General features: G+C 47.4%; 1 protein-coding gene across 5 annotated transcripts in view; it reads left to right on the top strand.

The window, feature by feature from the left end:
* The window catches only part of EXTL3 (exostosin like glycosyltransferase 3), a 116,945-nt gene that overhangs the window by 75,562 nt on the left and 18,558 nt on the right, over positions 1 to 22,825 (top strand). For all 5 annotated transcript variants that reach the window (XM_010708084.1, XM_010708082.1, XM_010708086.1 and 2 more), the window contains 2 exons: positions 7,245 to 7,368; positions 11,098 to 13,670. In XM_010708084.1, coding sequence (XP_010706386.1) covers positions 11,523 to 13,670 — 2,148 coding nt within the window. In that variant the 5' untranslated portion in view covers positions 7,245 to 7,368; positions 11,098 to 11,522. The remainder of the gene's footprint in view (positions 1 to 7,244; positions 7,369 to 11,097; positions 13,671 to 22,825) is intronic.

Genomic DNA, 22,825 nt, shown 5'->3' on the forward strand with positions numbered 1-22,825 from the left:
TTTTTTTCCCCATAGTATGAACAGTCAAAACAGCAGCAAAGCTTGAGGGCTGGCATGGGAATCACAGCTCTGTTAGAGCAAGCACGGGCAGTCCCTGGTGCAAAGCACTCTCTCAGATTAAATATTAAGATTATTCTCCTAAAGAGCAGTGATGCAGTGGCACAGCTGCCCAGGGAGGTGGTGGGGTCACTGTTCCTGGGGGTGTTCCAGAGCCATGGGGATGTGACATCAAGTGACGTGGACATGGTGGGGTGGGCTGCAGTTGGACTTGGGGTTCTTAGAGGTCTTTTCCAACCTGAATGATTCCCTGATTCTGTTTAAGAACATGGCTAGTGGACATGATACTGATGGATTGATGGTTGGACTTGGGGATCCTATTGGTGTCTTCCAGCCTTAATGATTCTGTGATTCTGAAGAGGTGAATGGTGCTCACAGGCTTTGCAAATGATGAATGGCAATAGAGGAACCAAGCACCATACACCTTCCTGCAGACTGCTGGCTGTTTGCTAGCCTGCTGGGGAGCAGAAGGCTGGAGGTAGGGGCACGGAGGACAGGTTCATGTGGGTGAGCCAAACATATGTGCTGAGAGTGCTGAGCTGTGCGGGGTGTAGGAGGCACAGTGGGGAGGCAGAGGTTTGGGAGAGGGAACATCAGAGGTGCTGAAATGGGGAAGGTGGGATCCAGCCAACAGCAGGGTGAAGGTGGTCAGAGGCAGGCAAAGAAAGTGATGTCAGCAGCTGCGTTTCGTGCGGCTACTCCTGTATCCTGCAGCTGTTCATTAGAAATTCTGTTTATGCCACAGGGAGTTTTGGAGTCTCTGAAGCTGACACAGTTTTAATAGACAAAGACATTTTGAGTGCAGCACATCTGCTCTGGGATGCTAAGGAACAGCCTCCATGCTGCAGTGCCATTGGTGGAAGCGTTTCATCATGCTGTTTTTATTTTAAGACCTCTTCTCGCTTTTATCCTAAAAAGTAATTTTTGAGGTCAAAAGAAGTGCTGCGTCTGCTCATTAGGTTTGCAGCCATGTAGCAGTCTTGTCTTACTGCTCCTGATATCCCCAAGTTCCCAGCTTTGAAAGTGTGCAGAATTACTTTCACTTTGAAGGATCCCAAAGCGTTTCAGAGAAAGGGCCCAGCTCAGAGGTGCAGGAGTTGGGTAAGGAATGTGCAGCATAATATGTGGGGATGGAGAACATCTCAGTGTGAGTGGGGAATCACATCTGTGCTCCTGGGGTGTGGAGGGCTGGTGATGCCTCTTGAGCTGTGGGCATGAGCTGGAAACCACAAGAGTCCAAATAACATATCAGAGTTACGTATGGCAGGAATTTGATAAAACTAGGGAGTTTTGCCATTAAGGAGTTGTTTTTTCTTTTTCTCACCAAAACCAAAAACTTTCCAGTTTCAGATATGCAGAAAAGCTTAAAGAGCAGTGGTGAAGCTGCAGGGAAAGGGGAACCTCACTAGGAACCTCAGCACGAGCTGCAGGGTGCACTGATACAGAGCCACATTATTAAAAAGGTGGTGACTTGGTTAGATTTGATTTAGCAATTTATTTTCTAGGCAGACTCCATCTGACCCTTAGCTCCACTTTTATGACCTGTGGCTTGCCAAAGCCCATCTAATCTTGTGCAGTGATGGAGCCTTGCTTGTGCAGGTGTAAAGTTAATTCCTTCCTTCACCTCCAGCGATGGCCAAGTTCCTTCCATCCTTCTTCCCCTGATCTTTCTTAGACCTTCACTAGGCAGAACAGCTGCACAAGTGGGCTGCAACAGCCCTTTCTTACTGCACATGTCCCCCAGTGGTCCTTGTCTTTCCATTCCTGACCATTTCTTCCCCTGTCCATTATGCAGCAGTCCTTGCTTTTCCCTGAATACGTGGCAGAGTGGGATGTCTTCCATCCTTCCTTTTTTGGGGTCTGGGTGGTAGTGTTCTCCAAACACACAGCTTGATTTGAGACTAGGCTTGCTGCTTGTGTTTCTTGCAAGCAAAGCAATGGGCACCACCAACAAACCAGCATGAAGCAGGCGTTAAATTAGCCAGCGTTTCAAACCCAAGCAACAACTCCGTTCTGTAAAAATTTAATTATCGTGCATTCTGCTAGTGCTTATCTTCCATCGTACACTTTTCTGTTGTTAATAACCTCGTTATGCACTCCCACAAGCTTCAGGCACCGTGTTTTGTTCTTTGCTTATTTTTAACATCCACATCTGCACATCCTACCCTGGATACGCACTGCCCAGGCTTCCATTGGCTGGGCTGCTAACATCTGCTCTGCAAGGATGCACGAAGCTGAGTGGTGCAGTCGATACATTGGAAGGAAGGAAAGCCATCCAGAAGGAGCTGGACAGGCTGCAGAAGTGGGCCCGTGAAAACCTAATGAGATTTATAAGGCCAAGTGCAGAGTGCAATCCCAGGTATTTATACAAACTGGAGGAAGATCTCCTGGAGAGCAGCCCTGCAGAGAAGGACTTGGGGGTCCTGGTGACGAGAAGCTGGACATGAGCCAGCAGTGTGTGCTTGCAGCCAGGAAGGCCAACTGTGTTCTGGGCTGCATTAAAAAAGGGGTGGCCAGCAGGGAGAGGGAGGTGATTGTCCCCCTCTGCTCAGCTCTTGTGAGGCCCCATCTGCAGTGCTGCGTCCAGGCCTGGGGCCCCCAGCACAGGAAGGTCGTGGGGCTCTTGGAGCGGGTCCAGAGGAGGGCACTGAGATGGTCAGAGGGCTGGAGCACCTCTCCTGTGAGGAAAGGTTGAGGGAACTGGGCTTGTTTAGCTTGGAGAAGAGAAGGATTCAGGCAGACCTCATTGTGGCCTTCCAGTACTTGAAGGGAGCACAGAAACAGGAAGGGGAACGGCTGTTTGTGAGGGTGGATGGTGATAGGACAAGGGGGAATGGTGTTAAACTGAAACAGGGGAGGTTTAGATGAGATCTTAGGAGGAAGTTTTTTAGCCAGAGGGTGGTGAGGCACTGGACCAGCTTGCCCAAGGAGGCTGTGGATGCCCCATCCCTGGAGGCATTCAAGGCCAGGCTGGATGTGGCTCTGGGCAGCCTGGTCTGCTGGTTGGTGACCTGCACATAGCAGGGGGTTGGAACTGGATGAGTATTGTGGTCCTTTTCAACCCAGGCCATTCTATGATTCTATGATGGCCTCTCTGAGCTCCAGTCAACCTCCTGACTTCCTCTTTGCTAAGCACAGTTCCACTAAGTAGCATTTATTTATTTATTTATTTATTAAGCCATCATACCATTGCTGTCACTGGCAGAGGTCTTACTGTGAGGACAGTCCTGGTGGCATCCCTTTATTTCAGGTGGGGGGGTTCATGCATGGCAGTGTCTTTACAGCCAGAAGCTGTGGAATGCATTGCTTTCAGCCAGCACTTGGGCACTGTGCACCAGTGTCATGGCTGGACTATGCTCTTGGGAGCTCTCAGCTCCCCTGAGCAAAGGAAAGGGCAGAATATCTTTGTTGGTCCCTTCCAACTCAGGATATTCCATGAATAGATCTGTTTTTGTCCCATTGCTGCATTTAAACTCAGTAATCCTACCCTGGGATGAGGACAGGATGGCAGGTTTTGTTGGCAGTGTGACTTCTCCAGTTCAGTTTCTCTGAACAGTGCATTTCCATTCTCCTATCTGAACAAATGTATGTGGGTATATGTAGTTCCAGGTCTACCCATGCAGAAGTGCCACCAGTGTGACAAAGGTAGCTCAAGGAGGAAAGATTTAAATTGGATATCAGGGGGAAGTTCTTTATATGAGAGTGGTGAGGTGCTGGAACAGCTGCCCAGAGAGGCTGTGGATGCCCCGTCCATCCCTGGAGGTGTTGAAGGCCAGGTTGGATGGGGCCCTGGGCAGCCTGGGCTGCTCTGAAATGTGGAGGTTGGTGGCCCTGTGTGTGGCAGGGGGTTGGAGCTTCGTGATCCTTGAGGTCCCTTCCAACCCTGGCCACTCTATGATTCTAAGGCAGCATGATTGGGATGCTGGCAGAGTTCAAACAAGCCCGGTGGAGGTGGTGGCACAGTCATTTGGTGACATCTTTCTCCTGAAACCTCTGCAGGCAGCAAAGATACTTCACTCGTTGGACCGCTGTTCCTGCTGCGTTATCCACCTGTGAATGCACTAGAAAGGCATTTAATGTCCCTTGCCTAATTGGGAATGTGTGACTGGAGTGTCTGGTATTGAGAAACGGGTTTGTTACCCACAGGGACCCTATTTGAATCGAGCTGAAATTAATAGAGTGCTGGCAATAGTTGTGTTTGTGCATCTGAATTTCTCGTTTGCCTCGTAATGAACTGTGTCGGATAAGAATCTGCCTGCTGTATAAATATGGGTGATTACAGCGCGTCGGGTAATTTAGTTATTTGGCATGATTGATCAGGCTGTCTGAAACAGAGCGGTCTCCACTTCTGTGGCGATGAAACAATCTCCAAAAAGTGCAGTAGGCCATCAGCTTGCTGCTGGGCTGCCCGCCCCGTGCATCAGAGGCCTCTCTGGGAGAAGGGAAGAGGCTGCTGAGAGATGTGTATGGCAGCACGGATAGAAGTGGGGAGACCTCCTTCAGAGCCCTTCTGTGGAGATGCTGCCTCCACCCTGCATGCAAAAAATGGGACAACTTTACAAAATTTCCTTTGGGATGGGATGTGGCCCTCCCTGCTGAGTGAGGTGATGTTAAATACTGTGTTTCTGTGCTTTTCAGGCAATATTGCCTTTTTCTTATAACTTAACCAGGATGAAGAAGTTGAAAATTGTGCTTAATTACAACTTGAAGCATTTCTATTTGAGATCAGGAGCCTGAATTCCATTGTGTGCTTGTTTGCTGCCAAGGAGGCAGCACTGGTGGTGTTCAGGGAGGTGAGAGAGGCTTTTATTTCAGCCCTGGGGAAAATAAAGTGCCGCAGCTACCTGGGGCTCAAAGCCACAGTGAATCCTGAGTGCTGGAGCTGTCTCACAGCCAGCATTGGGAACAGCTGCCCATTCCTCCTGCCTGCAGCTCACCTCTGTGTGCTTCTCTCTGAAGAGCCCGGCTCTTCGCTGTGGTTTTACCTCCAGACAGTTCCTGTTCATTCATTGCTTCAAGGTAAAAGCAGAAATAGCCTTCTCCTCCTCCCACACCTAATTTATCCCTTTCAGCAACAAAGAAACACAAAACAAAATAGTAGCCATGCAACTACTCCTCATGCAGGTTGTGCATGTGATGGAGCAAGGTAGCTGCTTCCTCAGTTTGCTTCCCAGGTGCCCAAAAATCTTTTATAACTTTATAAGTGGGAGCAGAGAAAGCAGTACAACACCAGCCACTCTGACTGCCTGTATTTACCAGGTTCCTTGTAAAGCTCTGCCCTGTGATTTCTTGCTCAGAGACTGGGAAGTTGAAGAGCTTTGTGTTCAGGTTGTTCTGCCGTTCAGTGCTGCAGAACATAAAAGGATTCACTTGTAAGCTGTGTACTTCTTTGTAGAGAGAAGTGCTCGTGTGCAGCCTGCAAGAATACATAAAACAATACTCCTGCTTTACTACCGGAAAACAACACTAAATAATAAATCTAAGAACTAAAAGCTCTATATGTAAAGTAGATTGCACAATGCATTATGCAAAAAGCAGGAAGGTCCTGGAGAAGGAAAGCAGTGGAAGAAGGCAGGCTGGAAGGTGGACTGTTTTTCAGACTGGACAGTTAGATATGTATTGAATCCTGAGCTGGCACAGGCTCTGTAGTGACCTTGGACAAGTTGTCATGCAGTAGGTTTGGTTGGAGAGGACCTGCTGGAAGTCTCCGAGCCTGAGTTGTGAATGTCTTTTTGCCCCCTATCAAAGGGACTAGCTTTGTTGAAGCAGGTAGTGGCTGTGTACTTGTTCCTTCTGCTGATGCTGGGGCCCTGGAAGATTTGACTGGGGGGGGATTTGGGATTGCAAGGAATCATTAGTAGGAGCCGTAACCCTTTTGGTCCTTCTTTCCTTTCCCAGCTGTCCGCCACACTTATCCCAGCTCTCCCTCTCCTTTTCTTCATTTCCTTCCTGTGATGATGACCTTGAGACAACAACACTTGGTTTTACTTACACATCTTGGTTCTCTTCTGGGGTTCATTTTCCCCATTCATCAGTCATAAGCTCTCAAAAGCATCAGCTGAAGTACAAGCCAGGCTACTTTGTGGGGACTTGCCTGTTGGGGTTAGTTGGCTGTTGATTCTTCTTCCAGATTTTCTTGCCCTTTCCACTTAGAACTGGAAATTGCTTTTGGGGAAGTCTGATCCTGAACCTGGGGCTCCACGACCAACATCAAGGAGTTCCACACAGGGTTAGAAAGCTACTCTCCAGGGATTTTTGTCCTTGAGTGCCACTTCTGAACTACTCCAAATACCTCTATCTAAATCCCTGTGTTTTCTGTTTAGGTTGCATTTCTTTCCTTTATGCAGATCAGCTGCAGTGTCTTTCTGCCTCCAGACACTACAATGCCTCCAAACACCATGTAAGAGCCTGGTGAAGTGGCTGAGCTAAAATCCAGCATCAAGGAACCCTGTGCCTGTGGTTTGGCTTCCCTTTTGTGAATATAAGGGGAATACAGCAAGTTATTATGGATTACTTCCTGGAGAGGACACTGAGGGGTTCTCTGGGAGTATTTGCCCAGAACCACTTTGCTGTGTGCAGGGAACATGACTGGAAGCAGGTTTGGCTCCACACAGAGGCAGGAACTTTTCTTGGTTGGGATAAAAGCTTTATAAAGCAGAGGGTGCAGTTTATCCCCTAAATGTAGAGATTACAAGATCTTTTACTGGTTATGTGTTGCAGCTCTGATCTTTGCCTAGGAGTATTTCTCTGTACCTGTGAGCTCCTGAGATGCTACAAATCCCCAGTGATGATCCTTTAGGCTGCAGCACGCAAAGCATTTCAGAGTGAATTTTCCATCTGCTGCTTTTAAAGATTTGTTCTCAAACATACCTTAAAGCACGCACCTAATAGATTTACTTTCCTTGTTCAATTGCAGGAGGAAAATCCTCTAAATGCTCCTGTTCCAAAAGTGATTGGAGATTTGGAGTGTAATCCTATTCTTTATTAGAATTAGGAAGTTGAAAGTTATCATTGCTGGAGGGCTGTTTTGTGTTCATTTCTTTTCCGTTTCACTGGAAACGTTCTTCCTTGTTGCCAAGAAAGGAGGGTGGCAATGTGCTGTATCTTCTTGCTTTAGCAGAAAGATAATGGTTTACCCTTTTTACTGCTGTAAAAAAAATGTGATTTTTATTTGATTTCATTTTTAGTGCTGGTGAAAAAGGGATTTGGCAATAGGAACTGTCTGTTCGAGTCAGAGGAAAGAAGCAAAGAAGCCACTAACACAGCACCCTGACTTTCACAGTTCATCAGGAGGGAACCTGCATGACAGAGGTGGGTACCAAGGTTCATCCTCAAAGAGAGCCCCAGCACAGGGGGATGTTTCTGGTGACAGCATTGCAGTGATAACTCTGCAGGCTTATCAGCGGGACAGGAGGAGACTGAGGATGAATAGAGGTGCACACAGAGTCTGGGAGCTCTGACGTAGGATCCCTGTAGGTTTTCCACCTGGGTTTCTTGTTGCAGTCATTTGTACCTGTGTCACCATACTCTGCATGGTGATCTACCTCTAGGTATGTTCTGGAGGAATGTGAGTTTAAAGTTTCCACTCTCTTCTCAGGTACGCTGACAAGGAGACAATATTTCATATTATATGGGAAGATGGACAGAAGGAGGGACAAATAGGAGGGGCAGGATTGCTCATGTGTCTGCAGAAGGGCTTTCGTTACTGAGCACTTGCAGAGCCATGGGGGCAATGACTTTCACTAGCACCCAGCCTGGCTCATTCTGCTAGAAATGCAAAAAGCAGAACTCCAAATATTCCTGTAACTACATTGGCACAGAGAAACACCCACTGGGAAAATATCCCTGGATTTGAACAAAGATGTGGCAGCATGCATGAACAGCAGTTTAGTTTTGCAGCCCTGTGCTGTAGGAGAAGGAACTGCAGCATGCAAGCATGTCATGCCAAAGAAGTCGGTCAGATTGGCATTTGGGAAGAGGCTGTGGTAATTATTGAGTTTCTGATTTCCCAAGAGCTCTTCTTTGCCTCTTTTTTTGTGTATGTAATTAGCTCTATAAGGCAGCAACGTTGTGTTAAAATGTCAACAGGAGTTTCTCAGTGTGGGACTCGGTTGGGATTAAATAGTGCTTGGGAGGGAGAACCCAGCAACTGGTATCTTTCTCTTCCTCCCAAACATCTTTTTGGGAGCTATGGAAATCAGCAATCTTTTTCACCAGGGCAGCTTATTCCTTTTAAATAAAACACTGAAGTCTCCTTTAGTAAAACAGCAGATTGAGTTTTTACTTCGTTATTAGGACTTAAAAAAATAAATTAAAAGCGCTGTGTTACAACCCCAGGCTCTCTCTAGTTGATGAGGAATGAAGTCTTTGTAATGAAGAACAGTCAGAAAGAGTGTCTAAAGTGCTTTCTTTATCACCAGCACGTATTTCATACTGATAGTCAATACTTCTAACTGATCCCACGCCATGCATGTTGCATTTCATATCCCTCCGCAGCCTCCTCCGCTCTCTCCTGTGTGGTTTTTTCTGAGCTGACAGCAGAGTTCATTTGTCAGCTTCAGGTTTCTGAGCACACAGATTGTTTAAATTCACAGCCCTCGTTTTTAGGCCAGGAGGATAAAGTTTGTTGTGTGCCTACTGAAGGAGCAGGAGCAGAGGAGCCACTGGAAGGATTAGATGGCAGAACAGCTGCAGAGGATCATGTGTGGGGCGATGGCCTGGATTTAGCTTTCCAAGGACACCAGTTGCCATTTTAGGGAGTCCACTTTGCCACTTCATTGCTGTTTGGAGCTTGTAAATAGGCAGTGCTGCTAAAATGGAACAAGGTTTAGATGCAGTCTAAACTGATGGTCTTTGGGGCTGCCAAAGTGGGGCCATGTTTTTCTCTGGCCAGTCAGAAGAAGCACATGCACACACCTCCTCTGCCATTTTTTGGTCACATTTGTGTTCCCTTGTTCCTGTATTGTCTCAGCACCATGCAGGATTTAACTGTGTTCACCCCAGTGTCATCCCCAAAGAAGAAACAGCGGACCTTGTTTTCCCGTGCATACCTTGAAGTTGAGCTGTTTCTTAGCTTTGCAGGTGTTCCAGTGAGCATGTGCTTTGGCTTTTCTCTCAGAAGCGTTAATAGAGCAACTCTCATCTCCTGGCCAGCTGTTTGCAGACAAGTGTTTGCAATTCTAGGATCTTTGCAACCCCTTTGAGACAGCGTTGAAATTGCAGGGACTGACCGACTGCATGCAGGGACAGTACCAACAAGAGCTTCCTTTCCTGAGAAGAGCTTAAAAATAAAATACAGGCTTTAAAACCTTTTTTTTTTTTTGTCCTCCCTCAGTCAGCTGCTTTGTACACTGGTGCATGCTAAAACCCTTCTGTTGTATAGCAGCGGTCCCAGCGGCACAATGCAAGCGTGCTGCTACTGCCAGGGCTTCCCGTGTCTGACTGACAGCCTCGTGCAGAAGAGCTGGGGATTTACATTCATCACCAGCCACTCTCAGCCCAGGCAAATGGAGGATGCTGTACAGAGAAGAGCATTAAAATGTTCTGCCAAGAGAGCCCAAGCCTCCCCCATCTGCCCTCACTGACAGCGCTGCCAAGGTCTGAGAAAGCTGATTTTGCCTTTTCCTGACTTTTTAGTCCTTTTATCCTCCTGGCTTTCTGAGATTTACACCAGTGTCGTTTGCCAGGCAATGTGATGAATTTAAAAGCTGCTCTAATTTTTAACTACTGTGCATCTCCCACTTGCAGGTCCAGTTTGGGGGAGGATTCTCATTTAATCTACAGCATTACATTACCACAAACAAATCGCCTTGTAACAAAACAGACCTAGGAGCTGTGCACTGTTAGCCCACTTGCTTCCCTTTAGTTACCATTTTTTTCTGCTTAAAATCAAATGTTCACTTTGTTTTTCCAATACATTTGTGTACTACACTGAAATTTATTCATTCTCTGCTTCTTTAAGGTGAGCTTCTGTTTTGCTTTAGCCCTCTCGTACCTGCAATTTGCGTCCCTGTCTTCTGTCTGCCGATTCTCAAATGAGTAAATGAGAGGAGTATGAATGAGAGTTTTAGTGAAAAATGACCATCAGCAATGTAGATGACTTTCCTCTAATTAAAAATTGAAGTGGAAATGAATAAGCTTCTCATGAGGCTGTGCAGGACAGTGCTGTACAGCCCAGCACTGCATTCATCAGTGATATGGGAATTCCCATGTATGAAAGAATATCCCAGAAACGTGGGTACCTTGAATGATGCTAATTAAAAGGCAGGGAGAATTTCTTATAGCAGCACGTGCATGTGGCCGAGTGCTGAATGTGTCAGATCCCTGTGTTTTAAGGCCTTGGTGGGTTTTATGCCCTTGCTGCTAGTTCAGAGCCTTAGCCAGGCACTGTAGACAGGCACCTTTTTCCAGTCTTGGCCAGAAGTTTTCTCCCATGTGCAGTGAGCCTGCAGAGATGTCATAGCCAACACTGAGTATGTGGTCTTTAAACTTTCTGTCGCAACGAATCAAAATTTTCCTGCAGGAAAGGAAAGGAAAACAATTTGTCTAAAAATTCCTTATCAGCTCTAGTCATTAGAGCAGAACAAGAGTGATTATGCTCAGTTATGCAGCATGAATTTACAGCTCTGCTGTGTCTCAGAATCACATGCCATTAAGAGGGGGGTGGAGAGAGCAGGGGTACATTGATATCCCCACTTAGTACAGAAGGGGGTAGGGACCTGCAGATGTTAGGCAGCTTCTCCAAGGCTTCACAGCAAGACAGTGGGTGAAGTAGGAAACCAGGGGCTGTGATTTTCTGATCTGGCCACTGAAGCGTGCAACCTTAATGAAAAACAGAGTGCTCAGAGAAGGCCACGTGTCCGGACCTAATGAATCCCATCACTTTCTCAGATTTACTGCTGTTAGCCCCAGAGGTGCTAAACATGCACAAAGGTTGCTCTTTTGTAGAGAGGACAGCTGGTTTTAAAAACTAGCAGTGTCTCAGGTCGCTGTGGGGCCGTTTTGTTTGCGTTGTCTGAATATGTGATTGTTCTCTTGTAGGAACAGCAGAGCATCAGCCACACAGCAGTGATGAGCCCGACGTTGGTACGAGTCTCTTCTGGCTCGTTCTCCACAATGGCTGGTGCCTCTGCATATTCATTGGATGATGATAATGCAGGATGTCGAGAGCAGCGGTAGAGTTTGCCTTGATCCCATCGTGCTTTTCCTCTGCTGGTGGAGTCTTTGAGTCACCATGAGAAGGCTGTGACACTTCCAGCAGGTTACCTGCAGACCACGGGTGGGCAGAGCGTGGGCAACGTCAAGTCCAACCGAGGAGCCGTTGTCACAACAAGATGAAATTCCCGTTTTATTGGCTTCTCATTAAGCAGGCACAGTAACGTTTCTTTGTAGAGACTTGCTATCCAAACTCTTTTGGTTATGGCTACTGATCCAACGTGACTGGGCATGCGGTGACTGTTGAACTCATGACTGGATATACGATGTTGCGAAATGGGGGAGTGGGGAACGGAGGCCAGCCGTGGTTGTTGAGGTGGTCCAGTCGGATCCGGCTTACCTGGCTGAGTTTCATCCTCTTTGTCATCCTTGTCTTTTTTCCCCTTATCGGGCACTACTACCTGACGACCATCGATGACGCAGATGATGCCGGCAAGCGCATCTTTGGCCCTCGGACTGGCAATGAGCTGTGCGAGGTGAAGCACGTGCAAGACCTGTGCCGCATCCGCGAGTCGGTCAGCGAGGAGCTGCTGCAGCTGGAGGCCAAGCGGCAAGAGCTCAACAGTGAGATTGCCAAGCTCAACTTGAAGATTGAGGCTTGCAAAAAGAGCATCGAGAATGCCAAGCAGGACCTGCTGCAGCTGAAGAACGTCATCAGCCAGACTGAGCATTTCTACAAAGAACTGATGGCTCAGAACCAGCCAAAGCTCTCCTTGCCAATCCGGCTGCTGCCAGACAAAGACGATGCGACCTTTCCCCTGCCAAAATCCAATCGGAACTGCAGGCTGCACAATTGTTTTGACTACTCGCGGTGCCCGCTGACATCTGGCTTTCCAGTCTATGTCTACAACAGTGACGATTACCCTTTTGGTAGTTCCTTAGACCCTTTAATTAAACAAGCCTTTGAGGCGACTGTCAGAACTAATGTTTATGTTACTGAGAATGCAAATATTGCTTGTGTGTATATAATTTTAGTGGGGGAAATGCAAGAGCCCGTAATGCCAAAACCTACTGAACTAGAGCAACAGTTGCACTCTTTGCCATACTGGAGGACTGATGGACATAACCATCTCATCATCAATTTGTCAAGGAAATCAGAAACTCAGAACTTTCTTTACAACATCAGCACGGGGCGTGCCATGCTTGCCCAGTCTACGTTTTATGATGTGCAGTATCGACCGGGGTTTGATATTGTGGTGTCACCTCTGGTCCATGCTATGTCTGAACCTAACTTCCTAGAAATCCCACCCCAGGTGCCAGTCAAGCGTAAATATCTGTTTAGTTTCCAGGGGGAGAAGATTGAGTCTCTCAGATCTAGCTTGCAAGAAGTTCGCTCTTTCGAAGAGGAGATAGAAGGCAACGCCCCGGCTGACTACGATGATCGCATTATCACCACCCTGAAGGCTGTTCAGGACAGCAAGCTGGACTTTGTTTTGGTGGAGTTCACATGTAAGAACCAGCCTAAGGCGAGTCTGCCCACTGAGTGGGCTCTGTGTGGAGAAAGGGACGACAGACTAGAGCTACTGAAGCTATCTACTTTTGCACTGATAATCACCCCTGGGGACACCCGGTTAGTGATCTCTGCTGGGTGTGCCATGAGACTGTTTGAGGCTCTGGAAGTCGGAGCCATCCCGGTGGTTCTTGGAGAGCAAGTCCAGCTACCCTACAACGACGTGATCCGGTGGAACGAGGCAGCCTTAGTCATACCAAAGCCACGTATCACAGAAGTGCACTTTCTTCTGAGAAGCATTTCTGACAACGATCTCCTTGCCATGAGGAGGCAGGGCCGCTTCTTGTGGGAGACTTACTTCTCCACCTCTGATAACGTGTTCAGCACAGTCTTAGCTATCATAAGGACTCGAATCCAAATCCCGGCTGCTCCTATCCGAGAAGAAACTGCAGTGGAGATTCCTCACCGATCTGGCAAAGCTGCTGGTACAGACCCCAACATGGCAGACAACGGCGACCTGGACTTAGGGCCTGTGGAAACAGAACCACCCTATGCATCTCCCAAATATCTCCGCAACTTCACCCTCACTGCAATGGACATCTATAGGAATTGGAATTCCGCTCCGGGGCCTTTTCACCTCTTTCCCTATACTCCCTTTGACCCTGTTTTGCCATCGGAAGCGAAGTTTTTAGGGTCTGGGACTGGATTTCGACCCATAGGTGGAGGAGCAGGCGGCTCTGGGAAGGAGTTCCAGGCTGCTTTGGGTGGCAACGTCCCCCGGGAGCAGTTCACAGTGGTGATGCTAACTTATGAGCGGGAGGAAGTTTTGATGAACTCCCTAGAAAGGCTCAATGGTCTCCCATACTTAAATAAAGTTGTGGTAGTGTGGAACTCTCCCAAGCTTCCCTCTGAGGATCTCTTATGGCCAGACATTGGTGTTCCAATCATGGTAAGAAAGATATTGATGTTATGGGCTCGCTTCCTGGTGGGGTTTGTGCGTTCAAGCTGGCTGTGGCAGCTCTGAAGTGCGTCAGTGCAGCTTAGTCATCTGGGACAGCATTCATCTTGCAGCCTTGGAGATGTCTGTACCTGATCTGGCCTCTTTATCTGTGGCAAAAAACAGGGAGATGAAAGGCATGACTCATCTGGCCCATTTAGGTGTTTGCATGAGAATGCTTTGGCTTGTCTTCTCCAAATGCTGGTTTGAAATTCAGGTGAGATGAACTGCTGTCATGAGAAATCAATCTGCAGCCTTCTGCTTGTGCAATTCAGGACCTGATAGGTAGGAGTCTAAATGGTAAAAAATTGGGGTCTTTGCAGGTGTTGGGTATGTGGTGCTCTTGAAGCAATAAGTGTATGGAGCCTGATAGGAATCTCAGGGCTTAAAGCTAAGGGTTCCTTTTTATTGAAAATCTTTGCTTAGGAGTTGAAGTGTCACACTGTGAGGACAGGTGGCACTTTATAAATAGCTAAATAGGGACTGTTTCTCTGCTTTTCCGGATAAATCTTTCATGAAAACAAGAGAGGGACCAACTGAAGCTGTGCTGTGCAGGTGTTAAGGGCCTCAAAAGACATCTATCACTTTGTATTACAAGGGATGGGGAAACACGTAAGCCAAGGCCAGTGTGACTGTGAATGTCTGTGCTATAGAGGCTGCAGTGGGTTTGGGCTGGGTGTGGGCTGATTTCTTTCCCAGCCACACTGAAGAAGCAAGAGCTTCAAAGACAGATGTCCCTTCTGGTGCCCAATTACTCACTTGCATATTGGCTCTGTTACTTTTAGGAAATTCCTTCTCCCCAAATTAATATTAATTTCTTTATTTTAGGGCTCCTCTGTAATCTCAGCACTGTTATTGGTCAGTATTAAATGTAAATCTCCAACTGCACTCTTAGACAACAAGCATAACGCTTCTAATAAGAAGCAACGCTGTGTTGTTTGAATCCAGTCGTGTTTGGAGGACAAATGGAAGGATAATGCGTTAGGAATTAGGGAAGGAAAAATAAAAGGGGAGGATGGTATTTAAGTACGCAAACTGCGTGTGCTTTATGTGACAGGATGCTGCTAAACTTAATAGCAACGTGAGCTTTATGCTTCATGCAAAGAGATTCATTGATTTCATATTTTGTTTTATTATTATTGTGGTGAATAAATCCTTTTGCTCGCATTTAAAAAACCCTTATGGTCCAGGGACAATGAGGAGAGAAAATTGCTTGGATAATTGCAAAGTAATCTTTCACATTAGTCCTGTTGAATGCTTGAATTCTGTAAAATCTTTCCGTTGTGCCTGCTTAAAAACTCTGTGTTCCTTCAGAGCCGAAGCACAGGGATTGTTCTCTTTGGAGGAGCTAATGGGTGTTATTAGTGAAAGGAAAATATGTTTGGTGATGGACATTAATGCTTTTTTTTTTTCCCCCTCTGCTCTCATTTGTACAAATACGGTGTTGGTGTCCCACTTGATTTTCAGGGACTTAGACACACGGACTGGCTGCATGCTTGGTTTGTATGCAGCCTGGAATGGTTCAGTGCCGTTTGGCTCAAGAGAAGGAGATGTCTCCAGAAATGTCTATTTGGGGGTTTTGGATGGTAACTGTGCATTTGTTGCCAAGTTCTGGAACTTGGCTGGAGCACAGCAAGCTTCGGTCAGGTCTTTATAGAATGAGCAATATTGCTCTGATGACAGGCGTGTTTTTTCTCCCGTTTTTCTAAATGCCATGTTTTCTGGGTCTCTGATAAGAGCCTTAACCCTTTGCAGTTTCCAGACATCCATCTCACTAACCTGTATATCCGCCTCCTGGTCTGCTTAAATCGTGCTAGCAGCCTGTAAGTACTCATCTATGTGGTGTTGTAGAATCACAGAATCACAAGGTGGCTTGGGTTGACAGGGGGCTTAGAGCCCAGCCAGCCCCAACCCCTGCCATAGGGACATCTCCCATAGACCAGGCTGCTGATGCTGAAAACAGCTGCAGGGCTGTGACTTTCGTTTTGTTGCAGGGAAAAAATGTCTTTTGATGGGGGAATATCCAATTCTCTCAGATCTTGAAGCAATGCTTTGTCCTTGTATAACAGCTATGCACCAGTGCAGAGCTTTGTGATTAAATACAAAGTTTAGAGGGAAGCTGGGGGGGAGAGACGTGGCTGAGGGCAGATTTGGAGCCCCACTGCGATGGAGGTGGCTGCAGGCACTGCCTGACTGTGATCCCAGAGCACAGCACCTGCAGCCAAGATGATTGAGGCTATTTGCAGTATAAAGAGACAAAGCCATGTGTGGATCATGGAAGAGCCCCTCAAAGCTTTGCCACCATTTGACTCTAGCAGCAGGCTTGGTTGATGCTTGGAAGTCCTTGGTTGTGCTTGGGTGTAAAGAATCACCACTGTATGGTTTCCCTGCGGGGCTGGCAAGAGCAACGAGTGGGGCTCTGTTCAATCTCTGACACTTCGATGGGTAATCATGGAACCATAGAACAGCCTGGGTTGAAAAGGAGCACAATGCTCATTCAGTTCCAACCCCCTGCTATGTGCAGGGTTGCCAACCAGCAGACCAGGCTGCCCAGAGCCACATCCAGCCTGGCCTTGAATGCCTCCAGGGATGGGGCATCCACAGCCTCCTTGGGCAACCTGGTCCAGTGTCCCACCACCCTCTATGTGAAAAACGAGATTATCAGGGCTGCAGAATATATCTGTTCTCTTCAGTTTTATCTTTTATTTAGGTATAGTTTTCTTTTGATCACATCAGTTACTGGGTAAGATTCTTTAGCTGCATGGGAGCCTGCGATTAAAAGATTCTGGCTCTGTACTGGGCTTGAAGTGACAGGGTGCAAATATAATTTTAATGTAAAGATGTGTGTGTAGTCATTCAAGGTTGCCCTTGGAACAGATGTAGGTAGATTGCCCTCGAATTTGAAGTGCCTTTGCGCTATGCAAGTTGTTCCTATCTCACATTAAATAGCACTGCAGCAGAAAAACACAAAGGTTCCAAGTGAGTATTCTGTTTGTGCAGGTTTAAAAGCTTCCTTTCTGCAAGTGTTTGCATCTGTAGCACTTCATTAGGAGAACTTAGGCAAACAGAAGAACCTGCAGAGCATCACCACTGCTGTGCCCACAGCCACATCTCAGCCTCGCTTGCCCCTCCTGGCAGCTGTGACACCGCGGTGACCTCGTGCTGTGTAACCTTGGTGGTTTGCTTGTCCCTCGAGATGTCTGCACATCTATGACAGTCACAATATCTTCAAAGAATGAAAACCTGTCCATGTCACCTGCTAAGTGGGATGGCAGTGCTAAAGATGCTGTTGTACACCTTGCCTGGGAGCTGTGTTCCTGGAGTGAGGTAAGAGGGAAAAGGGACTTGCATTAAATTTCTGCTCTGAACGGGTGGAAAGACTGCACTGGGGTTTGAGTGAGATAGTGTACACACATTAATCTCAGAAGGATTTCCAGCAGCAGGACAAAGAACAAGTCATGAAGGAGAAGACACGGTTCAGGCGTGGGATGGAGACTTCAGCCTCCTCTTTCAGCCTTTCCACATTCAGGGTTTCTAACTGACATCCAGGCGATGACAACAGAAGCTCACTTGTTGCTGTGCATTTCCCTGGCAGCTTTTTCACCCGTGTGAATAAACGTTAAAGGAAGCAAATGAAGCAAAACACCAAGTAAACCACACACCCAGCCCACATAAATGGCAATAAGGTGCACCCAAGAAGATTCAGACCTTGCTGCATTCTGCTCTGGTGCTGTTGTGCTGGTTTTGCTGGCTGCAGGGAATATGCATGTGCTTCCTCTTCAGAACTGTAGTGTAGCAGTTTGCCCAGTCCTGATGCTTAATGAAGCCAGTGCATGGTTTTAGCAGCTTTTAGATCCTTTGGAGGCAGCTCACTGCCTGTCTTCATGTGGCTCTGAGCAGGACATGGGTTGTGGTAGGGGACAGGATTCTTATTTCTGGTCTCATTTTAATCCTACAACTCTAAAGCAAAGAGTTGAGTTTGGACAGCCAAAGGTACTTGAAGGGAATTTATTTTAACATACTTAGTAGGTATTTCAGAAGGCTACCAGTGCTGCAGGTGTTCAGCAGAGAAAACACAAAGCCCCGAACAGCGAGGTGATTAAACTCAGCAGCAGCTTGCACTCAAAACAGCCACGGATCCTCCAATGCAGCAATTAAATTCTCCATTTCCCATTCAGAAACTTGCCTAAAAGCCTCCAGGACTGCAGCCTGAGGCAGGGAAGCAATCGGAGCACTCCACCTCCCTTCCCTCTTCGATGCATGCTTTTTCCTCCTTGCGTTTCTCATTGTGTCTGGAGGAGGTTGGGAAAGAGAGGACTCAGCTCAGAAGGGCCCTAAATTTGGTTTTAATCTCAAGTTTAAACAAGCAAACAAAGAAGACTTGGGCCCCATCTATGCATTTGCATCCATCCCACTCCAGCATCTTCAGGTCTGTCCCTCAAACTGAGCAAAGATGCGTTTTTAGCACTTATGTTCTGTCTTCAGTTCATGAGAAGGTCTCTTAATTTTTAAGTTTCCCAGCCCAAGGGAGAGATTTTGGGCTCCGGGGGCTTTGTGCCATAGCGCAGCCACACACATCCCTGCTTGCCAAAGGGCTCTGAACAACCCCAGAAAAGACAGAAGATGGAAGATTTCATGAGGATGAGTGCTTCATGCATCGCTTACAGTAGTGCGTCTGCCACACACTGCCATTTCCAGGCTGCATTGCCTTTTGTTTATCTTATCCTTTTTTGCTTTTGGCTCAGTGCTGACATTCCCATTCTCATATCCGTTGGTTTGGATGCATAGCTGGGAGAAGTGGCAACACCTGACAGCTTGGGAACCTGCATGCAAACTTACCGAACCGTCCGGTTTCACTGGAGATTGGGTGTGCTGGAGGCAGAAGAGGAGTGAGATGAGCCCTTGCTAGCTGCTAGGCAAGGTTTTGGTACTGACCTGAAGTTGGGAGTATTGCCAGGAGAGGGTTTTGGATCACAGTTACCCAGATGCGTTGTGGTTTTACTTTGTTTTGAGGTGCTGCAGCAGCTCTCCCTGTGTCCCGGCAATGTTTGATCAACTTTGTTTTGGAAACCTTTGCAGAGGGGTGCAGGCATCGTGTGTGGAACACCAATGAATCCATAGTCTAAAGCTTATTCATCCCAAAGTGGTTTATCCATAATCTGTGCTCACGTTGGAAGAACTCATAGCCTGAGTCTCTGACTTCCATTTCTGTGGTCCTTCAGCAACGGAGTCAAGGCTGGAAAAGCCCTGCAGCAGCTCGTTTTCTCCTTTTCCTCAGGGTTAGGAGGTGTTTGCTTGTAGGCATTTATGAGCAATTTGACTGGGTTCATTGCCAAGGCCAGCTACTGTGGCTGTTGGCAGTGACTAATCCTTTCCTTAGAGTTTTGTTGCAGAATAAGCAGCAAGCTTTGATCTCTGCAGCCTGTCCCAGTGGTGTCACGTCCTTTTCTGCTGGCTTGGTGGCCGGCTGGGCAAGCTTATTCAATTTAGCAGCTTGTTTAAGAAGGAATAATCTTTGGAAGAATTCAAATCCAAAAGCATTGATGCCTTGCAGACCTGTTGGGTTGTGCTGGCCCTTGAGTGAATCAGGAGCCAGGGGGAAATGCCACATGTCCTTTTGCTTTGTTAGAGCTTTGCAAGAAGGCTGCAAGTATTGTGAAGTGTCTAGAGGGCAAGACGGATGAGGAGCAGCTTTGTTTGGCCCAGAAGAGACTGAGGGGAGGCCTCATGGCGGCCTGCAGCTCCTCATGGCACCTCACAAGGAGGAGTGAGGGAGAGGAGTGAGGGCAGTGGGCCTGGCCCCAGCGCTGGAGCTCAGGGAACGCTGGGACACCTCACTCAGCCATAGGGTTTGGGTGGTGCTGTGCAGAGCCAGGGCTTGACCTTGGTGATCCCTGCGGGTCCCTTTCTGCTGGGGACATGCTGTGGCTCTTGCAAAGCGCAGACTTGCACTGCAGCTGTGTGTTTGCTAGCTGTGTCCGTGCCGCTGCCAGGCGTGTAGCACCACCTGCTGCCTGCCTGAGGAGCCCGGTGAGCCTTCAGATCCCCAGGAGTTTGCTGTCTCTCTCTATACTTTCACCATATCCCAGCAACAAATTGGCTGCTTAGTTTACCTGTGCTGCTAAAACCCAGATGCTTGTCACTCTGGGGCCGAAGCAGGGGAGCAGCGAGGCGTGACCGTGTGCTGATAATGTAACAAGCAGCTCGGGCCTCTCGGGGATTTGCACACTGAATATTAACTCAGACAGCCTTGCAGTGCACCACTGCTATTGCCTCAACCCAGTGCTTAGTTCTCCTGTGTGCCAGGAGCATTTCCGTAGACAAAATGATACAGCGGTCTGCCTTGGGATTCCCTTGGCTTAGGATGCAGCAAATGGGGTTGGTAACCAGAAGAAAGAAAGGCCCTTGCTTTGAGCCAAGGAAAACCAAGGAAAGGAGTCATTGCTGAAGACGACTGTGTGTGTAATCAGATGCTTCTTACATGGGAAAGCTTGTAAACGTCTTCAGAGCCCAGCCCACGGTGTTGCATCCTCCAGTCAGGAGATGGTTCCTTATTCCCACGAAGTGGTTCCTTGTTCCCAAATTTACCAGTGGGCTGGCAGTAGCACAGCAGCTGCAGTACTATTCATCTTCTGGACACCTGTAGTCCTTTTCCCACAAGAAATCTGACGCTGCTCTCCCTTCTCTGTCTGATGGTTGCTTTTTCTTCAATTTTCTTGCAAGCCAACTCTGTAGTTAGTGATGAAGTATGATGGCTCTCCTTTCTGTGCTGTGAATATGGAGCTTTTCACCTCCCAAAAAGCATCCGGCTCCTTCCAGCAATGCTAGAGGAAGAAGCCCATCTTGTGAAACCATTCAGTAAGCAGAAAGGTGATGGAGGAGCTGAGTTCTGAACCAAGGGCTGCAATTTATTTGCCTGACCACTGTATCCTGTTTCACTACAGATCTGTGTTAGCCCAGTGAAAAAAGTTTGACATGGAACATCTAAATTTTGGGTTTCCCAGACTGCCTTGAGTCTGGAGTGTCTGCACTACCATCTTTACTGTGGAAGAAACCTTACAGGGAACAAAACAAAAGCATTTTTCTGCAAGTGTAGCAGCTGTGAGCTAGATAACTCTGTAAGAATGCTCATTTTCCTCTTGCTGTGAATGTGGGTGACAAAGTACAGTGGTTTCAAAACACTGGTGATAATTAAGTTCAGTTTATGGGAATTTTAAAAAGGAATTGTTTTTAATTATACCTAATTAATGTGAACTTTGTAATTTCTAACACAAAGAGGTCCTTAATTCCTAGCCCATACTGTGGGTTGTTGGTGGTTATGGTTGCCTGCATTTATCCCAACCATCTATTTCTAAGTAATGCATTCACAGCCTCTTGATGAAAGCCTTTGTTTCCCCCCTGATTTTCTTTCATGCTTTAATTGAAGTTTAGGAAAGAAGGGATGGTGCTGCTGCCGCCCTCCGCTTGTCTGCACAGTAGCGTGTACCTGGAGAATGAGCATCCAGCCCTGCAGATGAGCAAGGGGGGAACCTTCAGAAACCAACACAGGGCTGGAATCCTGTTGGTTACAGATGGCCCTGCCACATCAGCGAGACAGCATTTATCTCAGATGGCCTGTCTGCTGAAACTTCCTTTCCTCTTTGTTTGACCACTGTCAGGGTGATATCCTGACTCTATTCTCTCGTATTTTATAGGTATTTGTATAAACTGCAAGAACATCTCCTTGAGAGCAGCCCTGTGAAGAAGGACTTGGGGGTCCTGGTAGACAAGAAGCTGGACATGAGCCAGCAGTATGTGCTTGCAGCCAGGAAGGCCAACTGTGTTCTGGGCTGCATTAAAAAACCCCTTTTTTAATGTAAGCAGAGGGAGGTGATTGTCCCCCTCTACTCAGCTCTTGTGAGGCCCCATCTGCAGGACTGCTTCCAGGCCTGGGGCCCCCAGCACAGGAAGGACGTGGAGCTCTTGGAGCGGGTCCAGAGGAGGGCACTGAGATGGTCAGAGGGCTGGAGCACCTCTCCTGTGAGGAAAGGTTGAGGGAACTGGGCTTGTTTAACTTACAGGAGAGAAGGATCCAGGGAGACCTCATTGTGGCCTTCCAGTACTTGAAGGGAGTGTATAAACAGGAGGGGGAACGGCTGTTTGTGAGGGTGGATAGTGATAGGACAAGGGGGAATGGTTTTAAACTGAGACAGGAGAGGTTTAGGTGAGATCTTAGGAGGAAGTTTTTCAGCCAGAGGGTGGTGAGGCACTGGAACAGGTTGCCCAAGGAGGCTGTGGATGCCCCATCCCTGCAGGCATTCAAGGCCAGGCTGGATGTGGCTCTGGGCAGCCTGGTCTGCTGGTTGGTGACCTGCACATAGCAGGGGGTTGGAACTGGATGAGCATTGTGCTCCTTTTCAACCCAGGCCATTCTATGATTCTATGATATTTGAGCTGATGGAAATTCCTTTTGTCCATGAGCTGTACTCATTCCAGAGAAAAATGAGAGATAAAAATGCTGATGAAGGAATCGTGGTACGGATTTGCTAGTTCTTTTCTTCTGGCATTATACAGAAGAGCTCTCATCTCTGGGGAATGGATTTGAGGACACTTGCCGGCAGAAAGCTGTCTTTATTTCATCCACAGCCATCAGAACTTTCTCAGTGAGATTTCAACTTCATAATCTCCACAGAAAACTTCTCATCCTCAGTGTACCTGGAAGCCAGAAGTGGAGGTGCGTGACTGAGCGTTCTTCGTGCTTCTTGCTCCCAGCAACATAAGCATTAATGCATCCTCTGTCCTCCCCTCACCAAAAATAACCTACCTGCAACTTGATGGCATCATGGCTTTGCTTATATACCAAGTTTCTATACCAGCGTTTTAATAACTGCTCTCTAATTTGTGAGTAGTGTGTCCACATTCCTTCCTTCGTTAATTGAGATACAGTGTTCACTTTGAGGCCCCAGATATGAATGTCTGTATTAGAAGCCTTCAAGGATGGGACACATCCGCTTCTAAATGCTGAACGGCATTGTCAAGCATCATTAAGCATCATGTATTCAAGCTGGCAAGACGTACAGATTTTACCAAATCAAAAAATAATTGCACTTGCTCTTCTGGGCTTTTTT

This window comes from Meleagris gallopavo, chromosome 2 (genome assembly GCF_000146605.3).
Source record: "Meleagris gallopavo isolate NT-WF06-2002-E0010 breed Aviagen turkey brand Nicholas breeding stock chromosome 2, Turkey_5.1, whole genome shotgun sequence".
Classification (NCBI taxonomy): Eukaryota; Metazoa; Chordata; class Aves; order Galliformes; family Phasianidae; genus Meleagris; species Meleagris gallopavo.